Source organism: Scyliorhinus torazame, chromosome 2 (assembly GCF_047496885.1).
Source record: "Scyliorhinus torazame isolate Kashiwa2021f chromosome 2, sScyTor2.1, whole genome shotgun sequence".
NCBI classification, from domain to species: domain Eukaryota; kingdom Metazoa; phylum Chordata; class Chondrichthyes; order Carcharhiniformes; family Scyliorhinidae; genus Scyliorhinus; species Scyliorhinus torazame.
The window spans coordinates 177,660,517-177,683,010 of record NC_092708.1 but is presented as its reverse complement, the minus strand read 5'-3'; the positions used below and the strand labels follow the sequence as shown (position 1 = coordinate 177,683,010).

The following is a 22,494-nucleotide window of genomic DNA, read 5'->3' as shown; positions in this document are numbered from 1 at the left end:
TGAACCAGAAGGGTTTTAATGACAATCATCAATGGTGTCCCAGAATACCCCAGAATACTGAAGGAGGCGAGAGAGGAAATTGCTGAGGCCTTGACAGAAATCTTTGGATCCTCACTGTCTTCAGGTGATGTCCCGGAGGACTGGAGAATAGCCAATGTTGTTCCTCTGTTTAAGAAGGGTAGCAAGGATAATCCAGGGAACTACAGGCCGGTGAGCCTTACGTCAGTGGTAGGGAAATTACTGGAGAGAATTCTTCGAGACAGGATCTACTCCCATTTGGAAGCAAATGGATTTATTAGCGAGAGGCAGCATGGTTTTGTGAAGGGGAGGCCGTGTCTCACTAACTTGATAAGAGTTTTTCGAAGAGGACACAAAGATGATTGATTCAGGTAGGGCAGTGGATGTTGTCTATATGGACTTCAGTAAGGCCTTTGACAAGGTCCCTCATGGCAGACTGGTACAAAAGGTGAAGTCACATGGGATCAGGGCAAGATGGATACAGAACTGGCTAGGTCATAGAAGGCAGAGAGTAGCAATGGAAGGGTGCTTTTCTGATTGGAGGGCTGTGACTGGTGGTGTTCCGCAGGAATCAGTGCTGGGACCGTTGCTGTTCGTAGTATATATAAATGATTTGGGGGAAAATGTAACTGGTCTGATTAGTAAGTTTGCAGACGACACAAAGGTTGGTGGAATTGCGGATAGTGATGAGGACTGTCAAACTATCACCCGGTAAGACCCCCAAGTGCAATCCAAGTAGAATTACACAAATGTTTCAGGGTGCTCCTGCTCCAGACTGTCAGGACAGCAGGATTTAGATCATTTGGAGACTTTTGAGAGATGGCAGATGGAGTTTAATCTGGACAAATGTAAGGTAATGCATTTTGGAAAGTCTCATGCAGGTCGGGAATATACAGTGAATGGTAGAACCCTCAAGAGTATTGACAGTCAGAGAGATCTAGGTGTACAGGTCAACAGGTCACTGAAAGGGGCAACACAGGTGGAGAAGGTAGTCAAGAAGGTATATGGCATGCTTGCCTTCATTGGCCAGGGCATTAAGTATAAGAATTGGCAAGTCATGTTGTAGCTGTATCGAACATTAGTTAGGCCACACTTGGAGTATAGTGTTCAATTCTGGTCGCCACACTACCAGAAGGATGTGGAGGCTTTAGAGAGGGTGCAGAAGAGATTTACCAGGATGTTGCCTGGTATGGAGGGCATTAGTTATGAGGAGTGGTTGAATAAACTCGGTTTGTTCTCACTGGAACGCAGGAGGTTGAGGGGCTACCTGATAGAGGTCTACAAAATTATGAGGGGCATAGACAGAGTGGATAGTCAGAGGCTTTTTCCCAGGGTAGAGAGGTCAATTACTAGGGGGCATAGGTTTAAGGTGTGAGGGGCAAGGTTTAGAGGAAATGTACAAGGCAGGTTTTTTTACACAGAGGGTAGTGGGTGCCTGGAACACGCTGCCGGAGGAGGTGGTGGAAGCATGGACGATAGTGACATTTAAGGGGCATCTTGACAAATACATGAATAGGATGGGAATAGAGGGATACGGACCCAGGAAGTGTAGAGGATTTTAGATTAGACGGGCAGCATGGTCGGCACAGGCTTGGAGGGCCGAAGGGCCTGTTCCTGTGCTGTACTTTCCTTTGTTCTTTGTTTCATGGTCATCATTAGAGTTTTAATTCCAGAATTTTATTGAATTCAAATTTCACCATCTGCCATGTTAGTCTTCCCTGCAGATTAGGATTGGACCTGGACTCAACTGGCCCCTATCTCCAAACTCAGTACAAGATGTTCCACAATTCCAATGTACTTAAATAATAATAATAATCTTTATTACTGTCACAAGTAGGCTTACATTCACACTGCAATTAAGTTACTGTGAAAAGGCCCTCGTCGCCACATTCCGGTGCCTGTTCGGGTACACAGAGGGAGAATTCAGAATGTCCAATTCACATAACAAGCATGTGTTTCGGGGACTTATGAGAGGAAACCGGAGCACCCGGAGGAAACCCATGCAGACACAAGGAGGACTTGCAGACTCCGCACAGAGAGAGACTCAAGCCGGAATCAAACCCGAGTCCCTGTAGCTATGAAGCAACAATACCAACCACTGTGCCACCGTGCTGAGGGAGCCTGTGTCTGTTTCATTCTGAAATTCAGATTTAATTAATTTCCATTTCTTTCTTCCATAAGACCATTCGGCCTATGGAGTATGCTCCACCATTCAATGAGATCATGACTGATCTGATGATAATCCTCAACTCCACTTTCTCACCTTCTCCCTATAGCCTTTGGTTCCCTTGCTGATTAAACATCTGTCTGTCTCAGCTTTGAACATACTTAACGACCCTCTACAACTCTCTGCATTAAAGAATTCCACAGATTCACTACCCTCTGAGATAAGGGTTTCTCCGTCCAGCCGCACCAGATTTCTGGTTCAGCGCGCTGTCGGGATGCTCCGTTACGCCGGCTGGTCAATGGGGTTTCCCATTGTGGGGCAGCCCTACGCCGTTGGGAAACCCCCGGGCTGCCGGAAAAACAGAGCATCCCGCCGGCGGAGAATCCAGCCCAAGAAATTCTTCCTCATCTCGGTCTTAAATAGGCGACCCCCTTACTCTGAAATTGTGCCCTCTGGTCCTGGACTCTTCCATAAGAGGAAACAACCTCTCAGCTTCTACCTTTTCAAGTCCCCTGAGAATCCTATATGTCTCAATAAGATCACTTCTCAATCTTCCAAACTCCAATGAGTACAGGCCCAATCTATTCAACCGCTCCTCATAAGAATCCCGACATACTTGGGATCAATCTAGTGAACCTTCCCTGCACTGCCTTTAATGCCATTATGTGTGGGATTCTCTGCCCTTTCACAGCAGCGAATTCTCCTTTCCCACTGCGTTGAATGGGAGATTTGGCTGAACGCCAAATTCTCCATCCTTGTTAGCAGTGGTAGGGGGGTAGACTGGCAATGGAGACTCTCGGCCTATGGGCTGGATTCTCCGTTCCCCGACACCGAAATCGCTTTTGGCGAGGGGGCAGAGAATCCCCGATGACCCCAAAATCGGGGGCAGCGTCGCTTTTGCGATGCTCTACCCCCTGAAAAGCGGCATACTCTAGAAGAACGCCGCACGCTGTATGCACGGCCTCAGGCCATTGCCTGAGGCCCGCCCCGCGATGCTCCATCCCCGACCGGCCGACTTCCCGATGGAGTGGGACACGTGTGTTGGTACTGCCAAGCTGGCAGCACTGCCTAGGTGCCAGGGTAGCAGTGCAAGGGTGCCTGAGTGGCAGGTTGGCACTGACAAGGGCCAGGGGCTGAGAGGGGCCATGGTCATGAAATGAGGTTGGGGGGGTTGGGGGTTTGAAGAGTGGGGGACTACAGGGCAGGTACGTAGGGGTCTCCGGGAGGTTGGATGGGTGATGGTGGGTGTCCTAGAAGGAAGGGGGTGCTGTCAAAGCCTTGGAAGGGCAAGAAGAGGGGGGCTCCCAGAGACCCCACAGCAGGGTGTCCTTACTTGGGTGGAGTGGGGTAGTGCCCATGTGTGTGGGGGGTGACATTGCCGATGGGTGGGGATCCCACAAACTCACTTCGAGATCGGGGCACCCTTTCAACATGGCAGCGCGATCTTTGCGTTCAGCTCCTCAGTGCTAAAAAGTGTGGGCTAAACCGGTCAGAAATTTGTCATGGCCCAAAAATGTAACAATGATAGCAGTGGGGAACTCCCTGAAAAACCCACCACAAATTAACTTAAATATTTGGGGGAGAATTGTGCCCTGAATATCTGTGTTGTACTGTTACCCCTTTATTGAGTTTGAATCCAGAGTGGCTTTATGAAATATTGCTGCTGAGCTGAGTTTTGCAACAAGTGCCCTGTAATAATATGGAGCCTGCTTGGCTTTGCGCCATCTCATGGTTCAAGTTGGCCTGCAGGCTGGTTAGGATTGGTGAATCAGAGTACAGATAACTGGCTTAGACTAACATTCATGGTTCAAAGTTCTCACCTGTGCACAGAATTGCTAACAGGAGTCCAGGAGGTGGCACGGTAGCATAGTGGTTAGCACAATTGCTTCACAGCTCCAAGGTCCCAGGTCCGATCCCCGGCTTGGGTCACTGTCTGTGCGGAGTCTGCATGTTCTCCCCGTATCTGCCTGTGTTTCCTCCGGGTACTCCGGTTCCCTCCCACAGTCCAAAGATGTGCAGGTTAGGTGGATTGGCTATGATAAATTGCCCTTCGTGTCCAAAAAGGGTAGATAGAGTTACTGGGTTATGAGGATAGGGTGGAGGAGTGGGCTTAGGTAGGGTGCCCTTTCCAAGGGCCGGTGCAGACTCGACAGCCTCCTTCTGCACTGTAAATTCTATGATTCTATGTATGTTGGGGCATTAACACAACAACAATTTCACAGGATGAGATATGACATGATCAAACCTCCAACCTGAATTGTCATCTCCTCCTGGGCCTTGTTGACATGAGACCTGTAAACCTCCTGCCTCAACCTGTCAACCTGCCTGGAAGTGCTAGCTGGCCATAGAGTGACAGTGAGATTCCAAAACAGGAGAATTAAAAGCAGTGGTTTCCAGGAGTGAGGTGGGTGGTTCAGTGGAGGACCTGGAGGGTGTTGCACTGGGTAAAAATAGGCCCATGTAAACCACAGACCCAGTGAATAACTCCTGTTCCTCTTCACCCAAAGGAAATAAAAGGTCAATTAACTGACCTCACTTTTCATTCCTTCTCCTGTCAGCTTGTCCATATAGTAGGCACCATCTCATTATAGGCCTTAGATTTAAAATGCAGTTGGGAGTCAATGATATCATCAGAACTCAATCTATTTGTTTAAAAAAGGACATGACTAAGTTCTGGATCATGTCCTTTTCACTTGCTCAAATGAGGTTAAAATTGCAAACCACATGAAAGCAACGGCATCAGGGTGGAAAGGTCATGGTGGTCATTGTAACTGCCCACCCACACCTAGAAGGCAGGGTTAAAATGGGCCTCATGTTCACTCCATTATCTCCTCTGTCTCATAATGTGTTAATTGTTTTTAATACTGTTTCTTTTATCTTTGATATTCCTGTCTATCTTCAATAATCTTTGCATCAATCTCAATCCTAGTATTTAATTAAATTACATGATTTGTTAAACAGTCAAAACTTCCTTCAGTATTTCTTACTGTAGACTAAGTCTGACTTCAATCTTTACACCATGACCTTGGAGTATACTTCCTTTCAAGCTATAGTGAAAAAGGCAGTGTGAGCAAAATGTTAAATACGGACAAATTATTTAATGAATTCAAGAATGAGCTTGTAGAGGGTATAACAATCGTCTCATTTAAAAAACAGCATGCAATATTTGTTTTTGTCAAATCAGGAGTTGCGGGATATCGTTGGATGCAGTCAGCTAGACAATGGGCTGTTGAATTACTCTGGTTCTCATGCTGTGCACAGGGCAAGATGCACAACAATTCCATGTGTTTTAGAATTCTGTAAGCAAAACAGAGATCCATGACTTCCATAGTATTCAGAGAGTGAACTTGGGTGGAACAAATGACTGCTTTTCTTTTTTTAAAATTCTGTTCTAAAGACAGACAAATCTAGCAGCACAAATTTCATTTTATCTTTTGTATGTTTTCACAAACTAGGTGAAACTTTAAACCCACGTCAGCCGTCAGTATAAACAGTGACGCGGGTCCATAGTCTCACGAGAATCGGGGAACAAGATTCTTGCTGGCGAGATCTTGTTTTCCGATTTTCCACGCCCCTCACCCGTGACATATGGAGGTTCAAACCCAAGAAGGTCAGGAACCTTATTTTAATAGTGTAAAATATAATTAGTGAGTCGTCCCACCATCACCTCCCCCCTCTTTGAATATTCAAACACAGGTACGTTTACAACAGTTCTATAAAAACGTGAACCTGGTGACCTCACATCTGAAGGGGATATCGGAGGTGAGCGCTCAGATCGCCATTACCCACCAGGAAGTCTAATGGGGGGGGAAGGGTACCATATAGCATGTGGGGGAACCAGATATGTCATTCTCTGGGTAAGAAGGGGTGCGGTGGGGAGGGTTTGCTGCTTGTAGGCCGTTGCGGGCCTTCATTCCCATTGTGCTATGGGTCTCCAAGGGATCTTCCACTTATTGTGTGGACTGGATGAGTGATGAAATCCGCAGGGTCAGCACAGGGAGCAACTGTGGGTTCCCACGGTGGGGTCCACTGAAACGCCACATTGGATGGCAAATGTGGGAGATTCCGACATGGAGTGTTGATAATCTCCATGAGGGCAAGAACAGTATTGCACAGAGGGGATGAAGAGGCCAGTCACATTTATCCCCTCACCCTCAGGCTGCAAGGAACAGCGGTAGGGCATGAACAGTTGGAAGGCCAATGCCAATGATCCTGGAGTCCAGATTCTCAGAGATGTTATCATAGATGACTGACTGTTCAAGATGGAAGGCTTGAATATTCCGCCAACCATGATATCTGGAAAATGAAGGTTAAAGTTAAGGATCAAGCTGAGTGGAAATTGGAGTCATGAGATTAACCAGGTGAGCCATGCCTGCCACAGGACAAAATCGCTTCCTTAATAACATCCCTGACCCTTCCACGATGAGTAAATTATGCCCATTGAGTCAGTTTTGCAATGCATGATTTTACCACTGATTGATACCCATTAGTTAACCATGAACTCAATGGCTTGCACTCACCTCTCGATAAAAGAGCGGTGGCACAGTTTTATCCCCCAATACAAGGGGCAAAGGTTACAGATCTCAACAGGCAGCCCTGAAACAAGAAGTGTTGTGGTAATATTTCAGCCCCCCGGGAAGTCAGCATGCAGGTTAAGTCATTGGTCACAAGTGCCCTCAGTTCTCACCCTGTGGGCCACGAAGGTTCTCCAAGGTAAATGTCCATATTGGAAGAAGTCTTACAACACCAGGTTAAACTCCAACAGGTTTCTTTTGAATCACTAGCTGTCGGAGCACAACTCCTTCACTCACTGATGAAGGAGCTGAGGTTTCAATGGGGCCGAAGTGGAGATGGTTAGCAGTTTCAAATTCCGAGGGGTACACATCTCCAAAAATCTGTCCTGGTCCACCCACGTCCACGCTACCACCAAGAAAGCACAATAGCGCCTATACTTCCTCAGGAAACTAAGGAAATTCGGCACGTCCACATTAACTCTTACCAACTTTTACAGATGCACCATAGAAAGCATCCTATCGGGCTGCATCAACTGCACGGCCCAAGACCACAAGGAACTTCAGAGAGTCGTGAACACCGCCCAGTCCATCACACGAACCTGCCTCCCATCCATTGACTCCATCTACACCTCCCGCTACCTGGGGAAAGCGGGCAGCATAATCAAAGACCCCTGACAATAAACAAATCCAAGTCCAAAAACAGGAGGGGTGGCAGGACCCGTTGAGTTACCAGGGGTAAAGACACACATTGAGGTGGCTTGGAGGAGACACTACCGGGCACAGTTTTAGCGGAGGAGAATGACATACTCCAGATGTCAGAAAACAAGTGCCGGCGCCAACTGCGCCAGTCCCAAGGGACGGTGGACCACCTGTGCCAGGTTATCAGGAGTTGCCGCCAAACGGACTGCCACACCTGTGCGGAGGCTGCAAAATCCTGCTGAGACCCAATACAGTGAGACTTAAGCTTCAACACTGCGCTGGTGGAATAGACAATGGGTCTGCTGAAGATGTGGTTCCGATGTCCGGGCAGGTCGGGGAAGGACCTCCAGTATAGCCCCAGAGGGTTTCATGCATCATCATTGTGTGCTGCGCACTCCATTAACTGGCACTACAACAGGGTGAGAAGCTGGATGAGGAGATGAAGGATCACCTCATCTCCTTAGATGAGGAGGAAGTCGAGGAGGGTGACAAGATGTAATCCTCGGAAGAGGCAGAGGCAGGACCTTGGGCAACGGGCAAGGCCCAAATGGGGCACAGAGCTTGGGACACCCTGATTGCCTCGCACTTTAGCGAGGACCAGAACTAGTGTGTGCAAAAATGCCCCATCCATGGGGTCTGAGACCTTTTTATCTGTGTACTGCCAGCATGATGACTAGGCGATGCAGGAGAATGATGATGGCCTGCAGTGAGGACAGAGAAATATTTCTCATCTCCTGTGAATGTCTGACTCCTGCCTGACAGAAACTCAGTGCGACCTGCCACTGAACAGGGTGATTTGTGGGTGATGAGACGCTGATGAGATATCTCTGCTGAAAATACCTTGTCTGAGGTTAGGGGTACCAGTGGGGTCTGCACTCATTGTGCAGGTGGACAGACTCTCACAAGCTGAAAGAATGCTGCAATAGATGAGACGCCTGTCCGTTCAGCTGGGTTGCCGGTGGTGCGGGGAAGGGGGCAATGGGGGGGAGGGGCGATTATGGTTACATCAGTGGGAGGATAAGTGCCATCTATCACAATCCCATACCAGACCACAACAGTGGCTAGGATACTGGACAGAAACTCCAAAATTTTATTTTAATTTTGTAAGACTGTGAGGAAAGGATACCTCACTCCATGAATGATTTCACGCAAAATTGGGTTATGGTATATTAAAAACAAATTTCATTACTCTCACAGTATTAAAATAACTTTTTTTTTTCTTTTTATAAATTTAGAGTACCCAATTACTTTAATTTTTTTTTACAATTAAGGGGCAATTTAGCGTGGCCAATTCACCCGACCTGCACATCTTTCGGTTGTGGGGGTGAAACCCACGCAGACACGGGGAGTATGTGCAAACTCCACACGGACAGTGACCCAGGGCCGGGATTCAAACCTGGGTCCTCAGCGCTGCAGTCCCAGTGCTAACCACTGCGCCATGAGCTTCCCCGTATTAAAATATCTTTATCACACTAAAAAACACTAAAAATAGCTAACAGTTACCACTTAAACAATGCTAATCAATACAGTGACACTAACCCTTAAAAAGCTATCTTTACTTCCACTCAAACAACAAAACCATCACAGATCCCAATCCACTTTTAAATACTGTTAGCACTCAGGAATACTTGCTGTATAGAAATGTCTTGAATAGTCCATTTTGAGGAAAAGAGTTTTTAAGACAGCTAAAAGATAGAGACCTGACACCCTGTTAGAATAATGCAGAATCTATGGCTGTATTTCTTCAGAGATTAGTAGAATCAATCCTGAGAAATAGGATTAACTGTCACAAAGGAGGGCTTTGACGGGTCAGGGATAGTCAGCATGGATTTGTCAAAGGAAGGTCTTGCCTCACAAATTTGATTGAATTATTTGAGGAAGTGACAAGAAGGGTTGATGAAGGTAATAATAATAACCTTTTATTGTCACAAGTATGAAGTTACTGTGAAAAGCCCCATGTCACCACATTCCGGCGCTTGTTCAGGTAAGCTGGTACGGGAATTAAACCCGCGCTGCTGGCCTTGTTCTGCATCACAAACCAACTGTCTAGTCCACTGAGCTAAACCAGCCCTAGTGCAGTGGATGTGGTGTACCTGGATTTAAGCAGGGCATTTGACAAGGTTCCACATGGTAGATTGGTCAAAAGAGTAAAAGACTATGGGATACAGGACAATGTGGCAACAGGATAAAAAATTGTCTTAGTGACAGGAAACAAAGGGAAATGGTTGATGGCTGCCCTCGCAAATGGTAAGTTGTTTCCAATGGTGTTCCACAGGGCTCAGTGTTGGAACCTTTAATGTTTGTGTTATATATTAACGATTTGAACGTAAATGTGGGAGGCACAATTGGGAAATCTGCAGACAACACAAAGATTGGTCGAGTGGTGGACAGTGTGGAGGATAGCTATAAACCAAAATGATGTAGTTGGGTTGGTGGAGTCGGCGATAAACTGGCAGATGGGATTTAACACCGAGATGTGTGAGGTCAAACACTTATCGGGAGTACATAATAGATGATAACATACTGAGAGGGGAGATGAAGTGAGAGATCATGGCGTACAGCTACACAGGTCCCTAAAGGCAGCATTTCAAGTGGTCAAGGTTGTAAAGAAAGCACATGGAATGTTCTCCTTCATTGTCAGTGTTACAGAATATAAAAGTAAGAATATAATTTTTATTTTTTATTTTAGAGCACCCAATTATTTTTTTCCAATTAAGGGGCAATTTAGCTTGGCCAATCCACCTAACCAGCACATCTTTGGGTTGTGGGGGTGAAACCCACTCAGCCATGGTGAGAATGTGCAAACTCCACACGGAAAGTGATCCAGGGCCGGGATTCGAACCCGGGTCCTCAGTGCCGCTGTCCCAGTGCTAACCACTGCGTCGCATGCCGCCTCAAAGTAAGGATATAATGTTGGAATTGTACAGAACACTGGTGAGGCCATAACTGGAGTATTGTGTGCAGTTCTGGTCACCACATTACAGGAAGGACGGAATTTCTCTGGAGAGAGTGCCGAGGAGGTTTACAAGAATGTTGCCAGGGCTAGGAAAGTGCAACTACAAGGAGAGATTGGATAGGTTGCAGTTATTTTTCTTGGAACAAATAAGGCTGAGGGGGGACTTAATTGAGATGTACACAATTATGAGGGGAAGACATAGGGTGGACAGAATAAAATTGTTTCCCTGGGTGGAGAATTCTAGAACCAGGGGCCATAGATTCAGGATAAGTGGCAGAAGGTGTAGAGGGGAGATGAGGAAGAACATGTTTATGTAGAGGGCAGTGGGTGTCTGGAATTTGCTGGCCGAGTTGGTGGTAGCGGTAGAGACCCTAAACGTTTTTAATAAGTCCCAGAACCTGCTTCTTAAGTGCTGTAAGCGACAGGGCTGTGGGCCGGGTGCACGAAGGTGGGATTAGAAAGGGCACCTGAGTGACCTCAGGCTGGCATAGACAAGGTGGCCAAACGGCCTCCTTCTGTGCTGTAACTTTTCTATGGTTCTAGGGGGTGCACCCCAAGCTCCACTGTATGGCCTCACGTGTGCTCTGTTGAGCGATGGGTGAGTGAGATAGCCCCAAGATACATAGATCCCTTCAACTACTCTAGACAAGCAGGGAAGGGGAGATGGGCCTTAAAAAGATGGACGTGCAGCTGCCAGTAACATAATGGACCTCTTTTCAAGACATTGCTTGCGTTGACTGTGGCTCATGGGCCCTTTTGGCTGTGACACAAAAGCTTCATGATTACAGAGGAGGCCACTGCATAGATACAGGTGGTTCTGTATGTGTCAGGCCCCTCTTGGGTTTAGGGGAGACAATCGTACTGTCACTAGAATGGTAATCCAGAGAGCCTAGATAATTCCCTGGGAATCCAGGTTCAAAACGCACCACATGGGACCAAATGGGATTTGGAACCCTCTGTCCATGACATCTTTGTCAATCTCTACCTATTGCTGGCCATCTATCCAGACCCACTACTCCAGGCCCTCCCCCGCAATCTGATCCTATTTCCAGTTCTCTACAGCTTTGACAAAGAATCATCCAGACTCAAAATGTTTGCTCCCTTCTCTCTTCACAGACGCTGTCAGACCTGCTGGGATTGTCCAGTATTTTCTGTTGTGTTTCAGATTCCAGCGTCCGCGGTAATTTGCTTTTGACTTTCTGCTGGGGCTCTTCCACATTGTAAGTCATAAGTCACAAACACTCAGAGGACAAGATTCCCACCGGTGTACTGATGGGAATCAATCAGAAACTTGAAATATGATATAGTAAGAGTGAGGAGAATCTAAAACATCTAATTATTTTAAATCACAAGACTTTAATTGCTTTGCAGAACATTTAAGGCTTGTTTTCTGCCTCAGTGATTTGAACTTCCTCCGCACATTGTGTTCAACCTGCGTCCTTTGGAGCCTATGATTTGACACAGAATGAAAGTGAAATGGTTGTCAGTGCTGTCCTTTTAGCAGATTGCATTTGACCTTTTACTCACTCCTCTGTCATTTTACAGGCTCTGGTGGCCAGGATACTGAACATACACAAACCTCTCTCACAGAACGTTTCTACTTGCAGCAGCATCTGAGAGTACACATTCCAGGAGATTTCCAAGCAAGGCAGGAACATTGGGAACCCTGCCTGGGAGTTAGAATCTCCCTGACTCACTTTGTGGAGCACTGGAAGGTTTGTTTTGCCTGCACAACTCCCACTGGAGTTATAGAATCATTGAATTTACAGTGCAGGAGGAGGCAATTCGGCCCATTAAGCCTGCAACTGCCCTTGGAAAGAGCACCCGAGCACCCTATTTAAGCCCACACCTCCCCCCTATCCTCGTAACCCAGTAATCCCTCCTAACCTTTTTGGACACTAAGAGGCAATTTATCATGGCCAATCCGCCTAACCTGCACATCTTTGGACTGTGGGAGGAAACCGGAGCAACAGTGCTAACCACTAGGCTACCATGCCGTCCAGTTAAAATAGACACTTATGTTTTGAACACCAAAGGGTTGGAAACTGCTCTCACAAAAGCCTTTAAGATGCCTGTACCAAATTTCTCTCTGCGCCATTTTAAGACAGACGTTTAAATTAAACTGGGCATTTCCTATGTTAAAACAGTGCAGGAAGGAATCGGGTGTAGTTGTACTAAATGATCGTCCAAGAAGAATTGATGGTTATTTCTACATCCTCTTCCAAACTTCCTTTTTTTCCAATGGTATTCTTATTGTTATATTCTTTCTTATTTAGTTTTTCTGCCCTCCGGCACATGTCAGGAGCTGGGATATTAGGCAGGACTGGGAGCGATTGTACAGGTGTTGATTTCAATGTACCACTGATTATTTGCACAAATGTATTGAGGCCAATGCCAATGCATTTTGTGTGGCTGCTCTCTGCTCACACAGAGGTTTAGTATTTGACTGAGGAGTAGACAAGTTCAAAGCCAGCAGGATGAAGAGTGCATGCACTGGATCCCCAGCTGGTGCCTGCTGGTATAATGGACAATGTTAATGCAGAATGCTTGAAATGAACAACTACGTGAATAACACAGGTGAATAACTAGGTGACTCACAAAGGGTTTAAGGAGGGTTCTAAAAGGGAGGCAGGTGAAAAGGATTAGGGAGGGAATTGTAGATTTAGGGCTTCAACCATTGAATGCATGATCACCAACTGAGGGGTAAAGTGAAGGATGGAGTAATGCAGAGTTCTCCCAGGTTTGCAGAGATAGAGGTACAAGATCTCAAAGACTTTTAAACGTAAGGCATTGGGCCTGCAGCTGATTTATGTCAGCAAGCACAGAATAATGGGTGAACAGAGCTTGGGGCAGCTTGGAATATGGCCAGCAGAATTTTGGATAAACTTAATATTATGGGGGCTTGGAGAACCGTCAGAAGTGCATCGGAATAGCTGAGTTTGGAAATGACAAGTGAATGGATAAGGCTGAACAGGAGGCTGAGATGGGGGCTACAGCGTGAAATTAGATAGTCTTCATGATGGAGAGGGTATGGGATCATTCATACTTCTACTGTGTCAGCATCTATAAAGAGAAACTCTAACCCTAAGACTTCTGGATAGTTCCTGTTGAAGACCTACACGTGTCCTCTTGTTTTCAGATACTCTCCATTTGCTGCTGTTTTTATTTTAATTTTAGATGATCAGCATTTGTAGTTTTTCAGTTTTAACCTACAGTATTTTAATTTATTTTAATCTTGAGTGCTTTACCAATGGACTGGCTTTACTCTTGCTGTGGGCAGGCTCCTGATTGATGTAATACTAACCTTAATAAAGAATGCTCTTGCAAGCACTGGAAGAGCATTTGTTTATGACCAAGGCACTGAATACTATAACAAAGAACAGTACAGCACAGGAACAGGCCCTTCGGCCCTCCAAGCCTGCGCCGACCATGCTGCCCGTTTAAACTAAAATCACCAAATTCCATTTGTCACTTGGTACATTTGTTCATTTGATAAGCAACGTTTAACATTTATAATACAACCCCCTCCCCCATGGCACAATCAGTAAACATATCAGAGGGGGGGGGGTACTTTGACGTCGTTTTGGGGGGCACAAAATCCAGCGAGAACTGGAAAATGACTTCCAACAGTGCAGAGGAAGCCATTTGGCCCGTCGAGTCTGCACCGACCCTCCGAAGGAGCACCCTACATACGCCAATGCTCCCGCCCTATACCCATATCCCCACCTAATCTTTTGGACACTAAGAGGCAACTTATCATGGCCAATCTACTTAACCTGCACATCTTTGGGCTGTGGGAGGAAACTGGAGCACCCGGAGGAAACCCACACAGACACAGGGAGAATGGACAAACTCCTCACAAACATTCACCCAAGGCTGGAATCGAACCCGGGTCCCGGGTCTCATGGTGAGGATGTAAAAACAAATGAACTGCGCATGTGTAGCCTTTTTCTAGCCAGCGCATGTCCAGAAGGCCTGAGGCCTCCTGCAGCTTTAATTCCAAAACGGTGACTACCGATTTAGGTAAGTGTGTTAAGTTTTGTAACAATACAAAATTTGGTAGTATTGTGAACTGTGAGGAGGATATTATGGAACTTCAAAAGGACATAAGAGTGGTGGTTGGTGGAGCGGGAAGGCAAGTGGCAGATTAAATGCAATGCAGAAAATGTGAGGTGATGCATTTTAGTAAGAAGAGCATTAAGAAACAATATAAAATTAAAGGACACAATTCTTAATGGGGTACAGGAGCAGAGCGACATGGGTGTATATGTCAATGAAGGTGGCAGAACAGGTGGAGAGAGCAATTAATAAAGTGTATAGTATTCTTGGCTTTATTAAAAGGGCACAGTAAGAAGTCTTACAACACCAGGTTAAAGTCCAACAGATTTGTTTGCCATCACTAGCCTTCGGAGCATAGCTCCTTCTTCAGGGTCACCTGAGGAAGGAGCTACGTTCCGAAAGCTAGTGATTCCAAACAAACCTGTTGAACTTCAACCAGGTGTTGTAAGATGTCTTACTGTGCCCACCTCAGTCCAACGCTGACATCTCCACATCATTTTTATTAAAAGAGGCATAGAGTACAAGAGTAACGAGGCTATGATAAACTTGCATCAATCACTCATTCAATCTCAACCAGAGTGTTGAATCTAGTTCTGTGTGCCACACATGGGAAAAGATGTGAAGGCATTAGAGAAAGTGCAGAAAAGATTCACGAGAAAGTTTCTAGAGTTGAGGAACTTCAGTTAATAGATAGATTGGATAAGTTAGAGCTGCTTTTCGTGAAGACAAAAGGTTGAGAGTTAATTTGATTAATGGATTCAAAATCACGAAAGGTCTGGACAGAGTTGATAGGGAGAGACTGTTCCATTGGTGGAAGGTTCAAGGACCAGAGGGCACAGATATAAAGTAATTGGCAAAAGAATAAATGGCGGCATGAGGAAAATCTCTTTCACTCAGCGAGTGGTTAGGATCTTGAATGTACTGTGAGAGTGTGGTAGAGACAGATTCACACAGCGAGTGGTTAGGATCTGGAATTTACTGTCTGAGAGTGTGGTAGAGACAGATTCACACAGCGAGCGGTTAGGATCTGGAATGTACTGTCTGAGAGTGTGGTAGAGACAGATTCAATTGGAACACGGAGGAGAGAATTGGACCATTCTCTGAAAAGGAATGTTATGCAGGAGAATGGCACTGGGTAAATTGCTCCTTCAGAGGACCAGCTTCTTCTGTTCTGTAACCATTCTGTGAATTGTTGTGGTCTAGGGATTTCACAGTAACAATGGCTGGCAGGTGCTGCAGCCAAATTTCCCAGATCAAGATTTGCAGGATGCAAGTGGTCACGTGATTCAATTATGAGAGTGTGGTAAATTCAGTTCAATTTAAAACACTTCCCCTTCCTTTTCCTCCTTATCCAGTCTAAATTAGGTCCCCAGTGTTGTCACCGCTGATTACAGTCTGGCTCCCTCCTGTCTTACCTTTCCATCTTTACAATATATGTTTCCTGAGGTGGCGTATGAACCCACACTAGCTTAATGCTGCTCAGGGAACCCGCAGTTAATTCACAGTCAGTTTAAAATCAAATGGAATGCAAGGAGATAAATACAGAAACCACAAGCCATGAAATTCTGAGATACAAAACAAAAATACTGGAAATGTACAGCAGCTCCATCATGAGGAAAGGTGCCCTTTTCACACAATAACCTACCTGTTATCTTTCAGATGCTGACAGACTTTGTCTTCATTTTCAGAATTATCAATTTTAAGTAAAGTGCAGGAGTTGGCATTGAATAACTGTCATATCATTGTCACACTTCTGAAGTTCCAAGGAACTTTGGAAGTAAAATTTAAATTTCAGTTTCTCTTTGTGGAGCTTAGGTTGTTGCCTCTTCCAGTTTGTCCTTCTGGTCTTAAACACAGTCCTCTGAAGTCATGAATTCACTGATTTATGGACAGTAGTACTCTGATGGATTACTACAACAGTCTTTCTCATGCATCAACCTTGGGGAAGGAGGGGGGGGGGGGGAGAGAGAGAGAGAGTGGTCAGCACTGCTACCTCACAGCGCCAGGACTCCCCGGTTCGATTCCAGCCTTGGATGACTGCCTGTGTGGAGTTTACACATTCTCCTTGTGTCTGTGTGGGTTTCCTCCGGGTGCTCCGGTTTCCTCCCACAGTCCAAAGATGTGCAGGTTAGGTGGATTGGCCATGCAAAATTGCCCCTCAGTGTCCAAAGATGTGCAGGTTAGGTGGAGTTGTGGGGTTATGGGGATAGGGCAGGGGAGTGGGCCTAGGTAAGGTGCTCTTTGCTGCTTTGAAAATTTGCTCAGTTCGTAATTGTTTAAAAAAAAACACACAGCAAATGTTGCTCATTGAAATAAAGCACTCAGCGCCTGTGAGACTGCTACGGGAGACCATGAGCAAGTGTGATCCTCAGGAAGGTGGTGTGGGGTATGAAGGAATCTGCTTTCCTAACTTCGAAATCGGATGGCGGCCAGGCATAAAATCTGATTCATAAATGAGCTCCGGCAAACTCCAGTCATCCTGCTTTCACCAACAACAGATAATTAAGTGATGAGAATTCAAGATTCTCAGCAAATATTCCGAGGAATATACCCTGAATTAGCCAATCACTGCATCGATACGGACCTGAACCGAATTGTAACTGACATTTTGCACTAGCTAAATGCACACAAACAAGGAGCATTAATGCATATTACTTACAGTGACACCATCCTAAATGACAGCACCAATGCCGCTTGAAGCATTTGCCATGACTGTGAGTGGCACAGATGGAGAGGCCATCACAAGGCTGAAAGTCTGGTTTGCCAGCGCAGCTCCTCGCCAGAGCCTGAGCTTCATCCACCTTCTCACTTTTCAAAACCTTCTTCACACCAGAGGCCATTGTCCAGTCTGAGGGGGGAGGGCGGGAATCCCAGCAGGAAAATCCACAGCGAGCAAACAGGAACTAACTCCAATAATCACCAAGTTGGATATTCCAAACGCAGTTTGGAGAGTTTAATGAATTGGTGTGGGGTTTTCGGTCGATCAAATCTTCAAGGTTGCGGCTGGGGAAGGCGTCAAGCAAATGCGGATTGATGGATATTCAGGAAGAGCTGACGGATTCGCCGCGGGCGGCTGCGATCTGGCCACGGGGCGACTGGAAGGGGGGCAATCCCGCAGAATGAATCATTCGCCCCCAGGAAAAGTAGCCACGGCGGAGAGACCCCATCAGGCGCCCAGGCTGCAGAGAGGAAGGATTTCCAGATGTGGAGAAGGAGCAAATATCTCAACAGCGGGGTTGGGGGGGACAACTATCGCAGGCGGAGGGAGGGATCCAGACAAAATGCCACGTCAGTTGCAGAGTTGAGAAGTCAGGAATATGTCCGCTCAGCACAATCCTTTGCCCAGAGGATGGCGGTGGAATCAGCTGAACCCCCTCCCCCCACCTCCCCCAAAAGCCCCGAGGCTGAAGGATCAGAAGGGCGACCCGGCTCCCAGGACTGAGGAAGCAGCATGGAAGCTGGGAAGTCAGGGCATCTGCACTGTGCCCTGCTGCAAAAAAAGTCAGGGCATCTGCACCAAAAAACAGCCCCTTCTGGCAGCTCAGCACCAAATCCGCTCAAACTCAAACTGGAGCTGCCTTTCAGGAACAAGGCGATGAGCTTCCTGCAGTGGCGGCTGCTGTTACACTTCCCATACTGGGTTGGATTTACACTCGGTTTTCAGATACTGGAGTCGAAGTGCAATCCTCCCCAGCTCCTCTCCCCAGCTCTCTGCTGCAGCTGATAGATTTCTAAAGTCACTTGTTCAATGTTCTCCTCGGCTTCACTATGATGTAAGTGACACGAAGCAGCAGCCTATTGAAATGCAGTCAGAAAGTGGAAACAGGGGAGGGAGAAGGAACTCTTTTGCATTAAAAAAATCACAGTAAAATATTCTGCCATCTGGGCCACGTCCGCATCACTCCTGGGGCATTGTGCTGCCAACGCCCCGACCCGTCCCAGCCCTGTACAACTTAAGGGCAGCACGGTTGCACAAGTGCCTAGCACTGCGGCTTCACAGCTCCAGGGTCCCAGGTTCGATTCCCGGCTGGGTCACTGTCTGTGCGGAGTCTGCACGTTCTCCCCGTGTCTGCGTGGGTTTCCTCCGGGTGCTCCGCTTTCCTCCCACAGTCCAAAGATATGCAGGTTAGGTGGATTGGCCGTGATAAATTGCCCTTAGTGTCCAAAGGGGTTATTGGGTTACGGGGATGGGGTGGAAGTGAAGGCTCAAGTAGGTCAGTGCAGACTCGATGGGACGAATGGCCTCCTTCTGCACTGTATGTTCTGTGAAAGCAGAACAAACTTCCCTGATAAGATGTTGCCCTGGATGGAGCTGGTCAGCGCTGACATCTCTTGAACTGTAATGGAAGGGATTCTGACAGGGCTACTCTGCCTTAAAAATAATTGATTTCCAGTTGTGAGAAGGGAGGATGTACGAAACGGGTCAACAGATAAGGCTTTATGGATTGAACTTAGAAATAAAAAAGGGACAGTCACACTACTTGGAGAGTATACAATAACCCCTAAATAGTGAAAGGGAGATACAAGAGCAAATATTTAGGCAAATCTCTGCCTGCAAGAACATGAGGGCAAAAGTAGTAGGAGACTCTAACTATCCCAATATCATCTGGGATTCAAACAATATAAGGGGAACTGAGGGAGAAACATTCATGCAGTGTGTCCAGGAAATCTTTTTCAAACAATTAGTGACAAACCCAACGAGAGGAGATGCAATTCCAGACCTAGTCTTGGAGAACGAAGAAAAGCAAATGGGTGAAGTGACAGCTGGTGACCACATTGGGGATAAGGATGACAATCCAGTTGGATTCAGTATTTCCATGGAAAGGGACAGAGACACAGCAGGAGTAAAAATTTTGCAGAAATGCGAAAGGGCTCGGCTGAGGTGGACTGGCCAGCACTGCTAGAGGATAAATCAGTGGAAAACCTTTGTGGAGAACGAAAAGGAGATCCTAAATGTGCAAAGTAGACATGAGCCCTCCAAAAATAACAGTGGCATTTCCAAATCCAGACTCCCCTGGTTCTCCAGAGGAATATAGGGGAATATCAAACAGAAGACAAAAGCATATGATAGGCAGAAAGAACTAAGCACTGCAGATAGCCGAGATAAGTATAGAAATGCAGGGACAAAGTCAAAAAGGCAATAAGAAAATAAAAGAGAAGACAGAAAAAAAGATTTGTAAGTAAAGATAAAGAAAATCCAAAAATGTTTTCCCAATATATTAATGGTCAAAGGGTAGTTAAAGGAAAAAGTGGGACCTGTCAGGGATTGTCCCTTCAGTTTGAGATTGCGTCCTCTGGTTCTAGATTCTCCTGCAAGTGGTAACATCCTCTCCACATTCACTCTATCCAGGCCTCACAGTATCCTGTAAGTTTCAAAAGATCCCCCCTCATCCTTCTAAACTCCAATGAGTACAGATCCAGAGTCCTCAACCGTTCCTCATACGACAAGCTCTTAATTCCAGAGATCATTCTTGTGAACCTCCTCTTGACCCTTTCCAAGGCCCGCACACCCTTCCTTAGATATGGAGGCCAAAACTGCTCACAATACTCCAAATGGGGTCTGACCACAGCTTAAGGCAGCCTCAGAAGTACATCCCTGGTCTTGTATTATACCCCTCTCGACATGAATGCTAACATTGCATTTGCCTTCCAAACTACCAACTGAACCTGCACGTTAACCTTAAGAGAATCTTGAACAAGGACTCCCAAGTCCCTTTGTGCTTCTGATTTCCTGAGCAATTCCCCATTTAGAAAATAGTCTATGCCTCCAGTCCTCCTTCCAAAGTGCATAATCCCACACTTTACGCATTGAATTCCATCTGCCACTTCTTTGCCAACTCTCCGAGCCTGTCCAAGTCCTTCTGCACACCCTACTTCCTCAATACTACCTGTCCCTCTATATATCTTTGTATCATCTGCAAACGTAGCAACAGCGCCTTCAGATCCTTCTTCCAGATCGTTAACATATATTGTGAAAAGTTATGGTCCCAGCACCAACCCCTGAGGCACACCACTAGTCACTGGCTGCCAGCCTGAAAAAGACCCTTTTATCCCCACTCTCTGCCTTCTGCCAGTCAGCCAATTCTCTATGCATGTCAGGATCTTACCCTTAACACCATGAGCTCTTAAACTTATTTAACAGTGGACTTCCGGTTGCGGCGATGACCAGCTGAGTCGCACGTTTCGGCACCTCCCGTTTTAACGGACTTTTGGGCTCTTATCGGGAGCCCCAACGGAAATTTTTCACCGCCAAACTCAGTGTGAGGCGATAAAGGAAGGAGTCCCCCCGGGTGTGGATGGAAAGGAGCGACAGCAGTGTCCAGATTGCGGAGGATCCTCTGGAGCAGCGGCAGAGAAGAGAAGGGAGTAGCAAGATGGCGGCTGAGGGAGCCCAGATGGTATGGGGCCTGGAGCAGCAGTTCCTCCTCCTGTGGAGGAGCTCAAGAAGGAGGTGCTGGCGCCGATGTTGCTGGCGATTGAGGGATTGAAGGAGACGCAAAAGACCCAGGAGATGGAGCTCCGTGGAGTGAAGGCAAAGGCAGCCGAGAATGAAGACGAGATACAAGGCTTGGTGATGAAGACGGAGACGCACGAGGCACTACATAAGAGGTGTATAGAAAGGCTGGAAGCCCTGGAAAATAGCTCGAGGAGGAAGCATTTAAGGATTTTGGGTCTTCCCGAAGGGTCAGAGGGAGCGGATGTTGGGGCGTATGTGAGTACGATGCTCCATACTTTAATGGGAGCTGAGGCCCCGACGGGCCCCCTGGAAGTGGAGGGAGCATACCGGGTCCTCGTGAGAAGACCGAAGGCAGGGGAAATACCGCGAACAATAGTGGTGAGGTTCCACCGCTTCAAAGACAGAGAGATGGTCCTGAGATGGGCTAAGAAGACACGGAGTAGCAGGTGGGAGAACGCGGTGATCCGCGTGTATCAAGATTGGAGTGCGGAGGTGGCGAGAAGGAGGGCGAGTTTCAATCGGGCCAAGGCGGTGCTCCACAGGAAAAAAGTGAAATTTGGAATGTTGCAGCCGGCAAGACTGTGGGTTACACACCAGGGCAAACACCACTACTTCGAGACGGCGGAGGAGGCGTGGGCATTTATTCAAGAAGAGAAGTTGGACTAGATTTGTGGAAAGGATGTTTGGAAAGAAGTAGCGAGGTGGTGGCAAGGAATTGTAAAGGGGGGAGAGGGGGAGGGCTTATCTGTAAAAATGTTGGACGGGAGAATTTTTTCTCCCCCACCCCCAGAGGGGGGGACACACACGAAGAAAGGTGGGCGCCGGTGGGGAAGGGGACAGGGAAGGGGAGAGGGAACTGTGCCATTAGGGGCGGGGCCGAGAGGGAAGCGCGGGCTTTTCTCCCGCGCTATGGAAATTGTGGCGGGAAAAGTGGGCGCAGGAAGGAAGGGGGCCCCACACGCAGGGAGGCCAAGGGTAAACGGGGGAAGCCGAGGTCAGCCAGAGTTTGCTGACTCCCGGAAGCAATATGGGGGGAGCAATCAAGCTAGAAGGGAATCTAGCGGGGGGGGGGGAGATTAACTGGGTTGCTGCTGCTAAGGGTAAGGGGGAGCCGATATGGGATGGGATGGTCGGGACGGGAGGGCGCCGTATGGGGGACAAACGGATGCGTGGGTCCCGGGTGAGGAGCTGGTTTAAAAAAGGGGATGGCTAGTCGACGATGGGGGGGGGGGGGGGTAAAGGGCCCCCAACCCGGTTGATCACGTGGAACGTGAGAGGGTTGAACGGGCCGATTAAGAGGGCAAGGGTATTTGCGCACCTAAAGAGGCTGAAGGCGGATGTGGTTATGCTTCAAGAGACGCACCTGAAAGTGGCGGATCAGGTCAGATTAAGGAAAGGATGGGTGGGAAAGGTTTTCCACTCAGGATTAGATGCGAAAAATAGAGGGGTGGCTATACTGGTGGGGAAACGGGTACTGTTTGAGGCTAAGACCATAGTGGCGGACAGTGGGGGCAGGTACGTGATGGTGAGTGGCAGATTGCAAGGTGAGGCGGTGGTGCTGGTGAACGTATATGCCCCGAACTGGGATGACGCGGGTTTTATGAAGCGTATGTTGGGGCGCATC

At 47.2% G+C, this 22,494-nt stretch overlaps 1 protein-coding gene across 1 annotated transcript in view; it reads right to left on the bottom strand.

Annotated features, from left to right (window-relative positions):
* The window catches only part of LOC140393971 (UPF0524 protein C3orf70 homolog A), a 50,181-nt gene extending 31,844 nt beyond the window's left edge, over window positions 1-18,337 (bottom strand). The window contains exon 1 of the mRNA XM_072480679.1: window positions 17,073-18,337. Coding sequence (XP_072336780.1) covers window positions 17,073-17,253 — 181 coding nt within the window. The 5' untranslated portion in view covers window positions 17,254-18,337. The remainder of the gene's footprint in view (window positions 1-17,072) is intronic.
* Window positions 18,338-22,494: the final 4,157 nt, after the last annotated feature.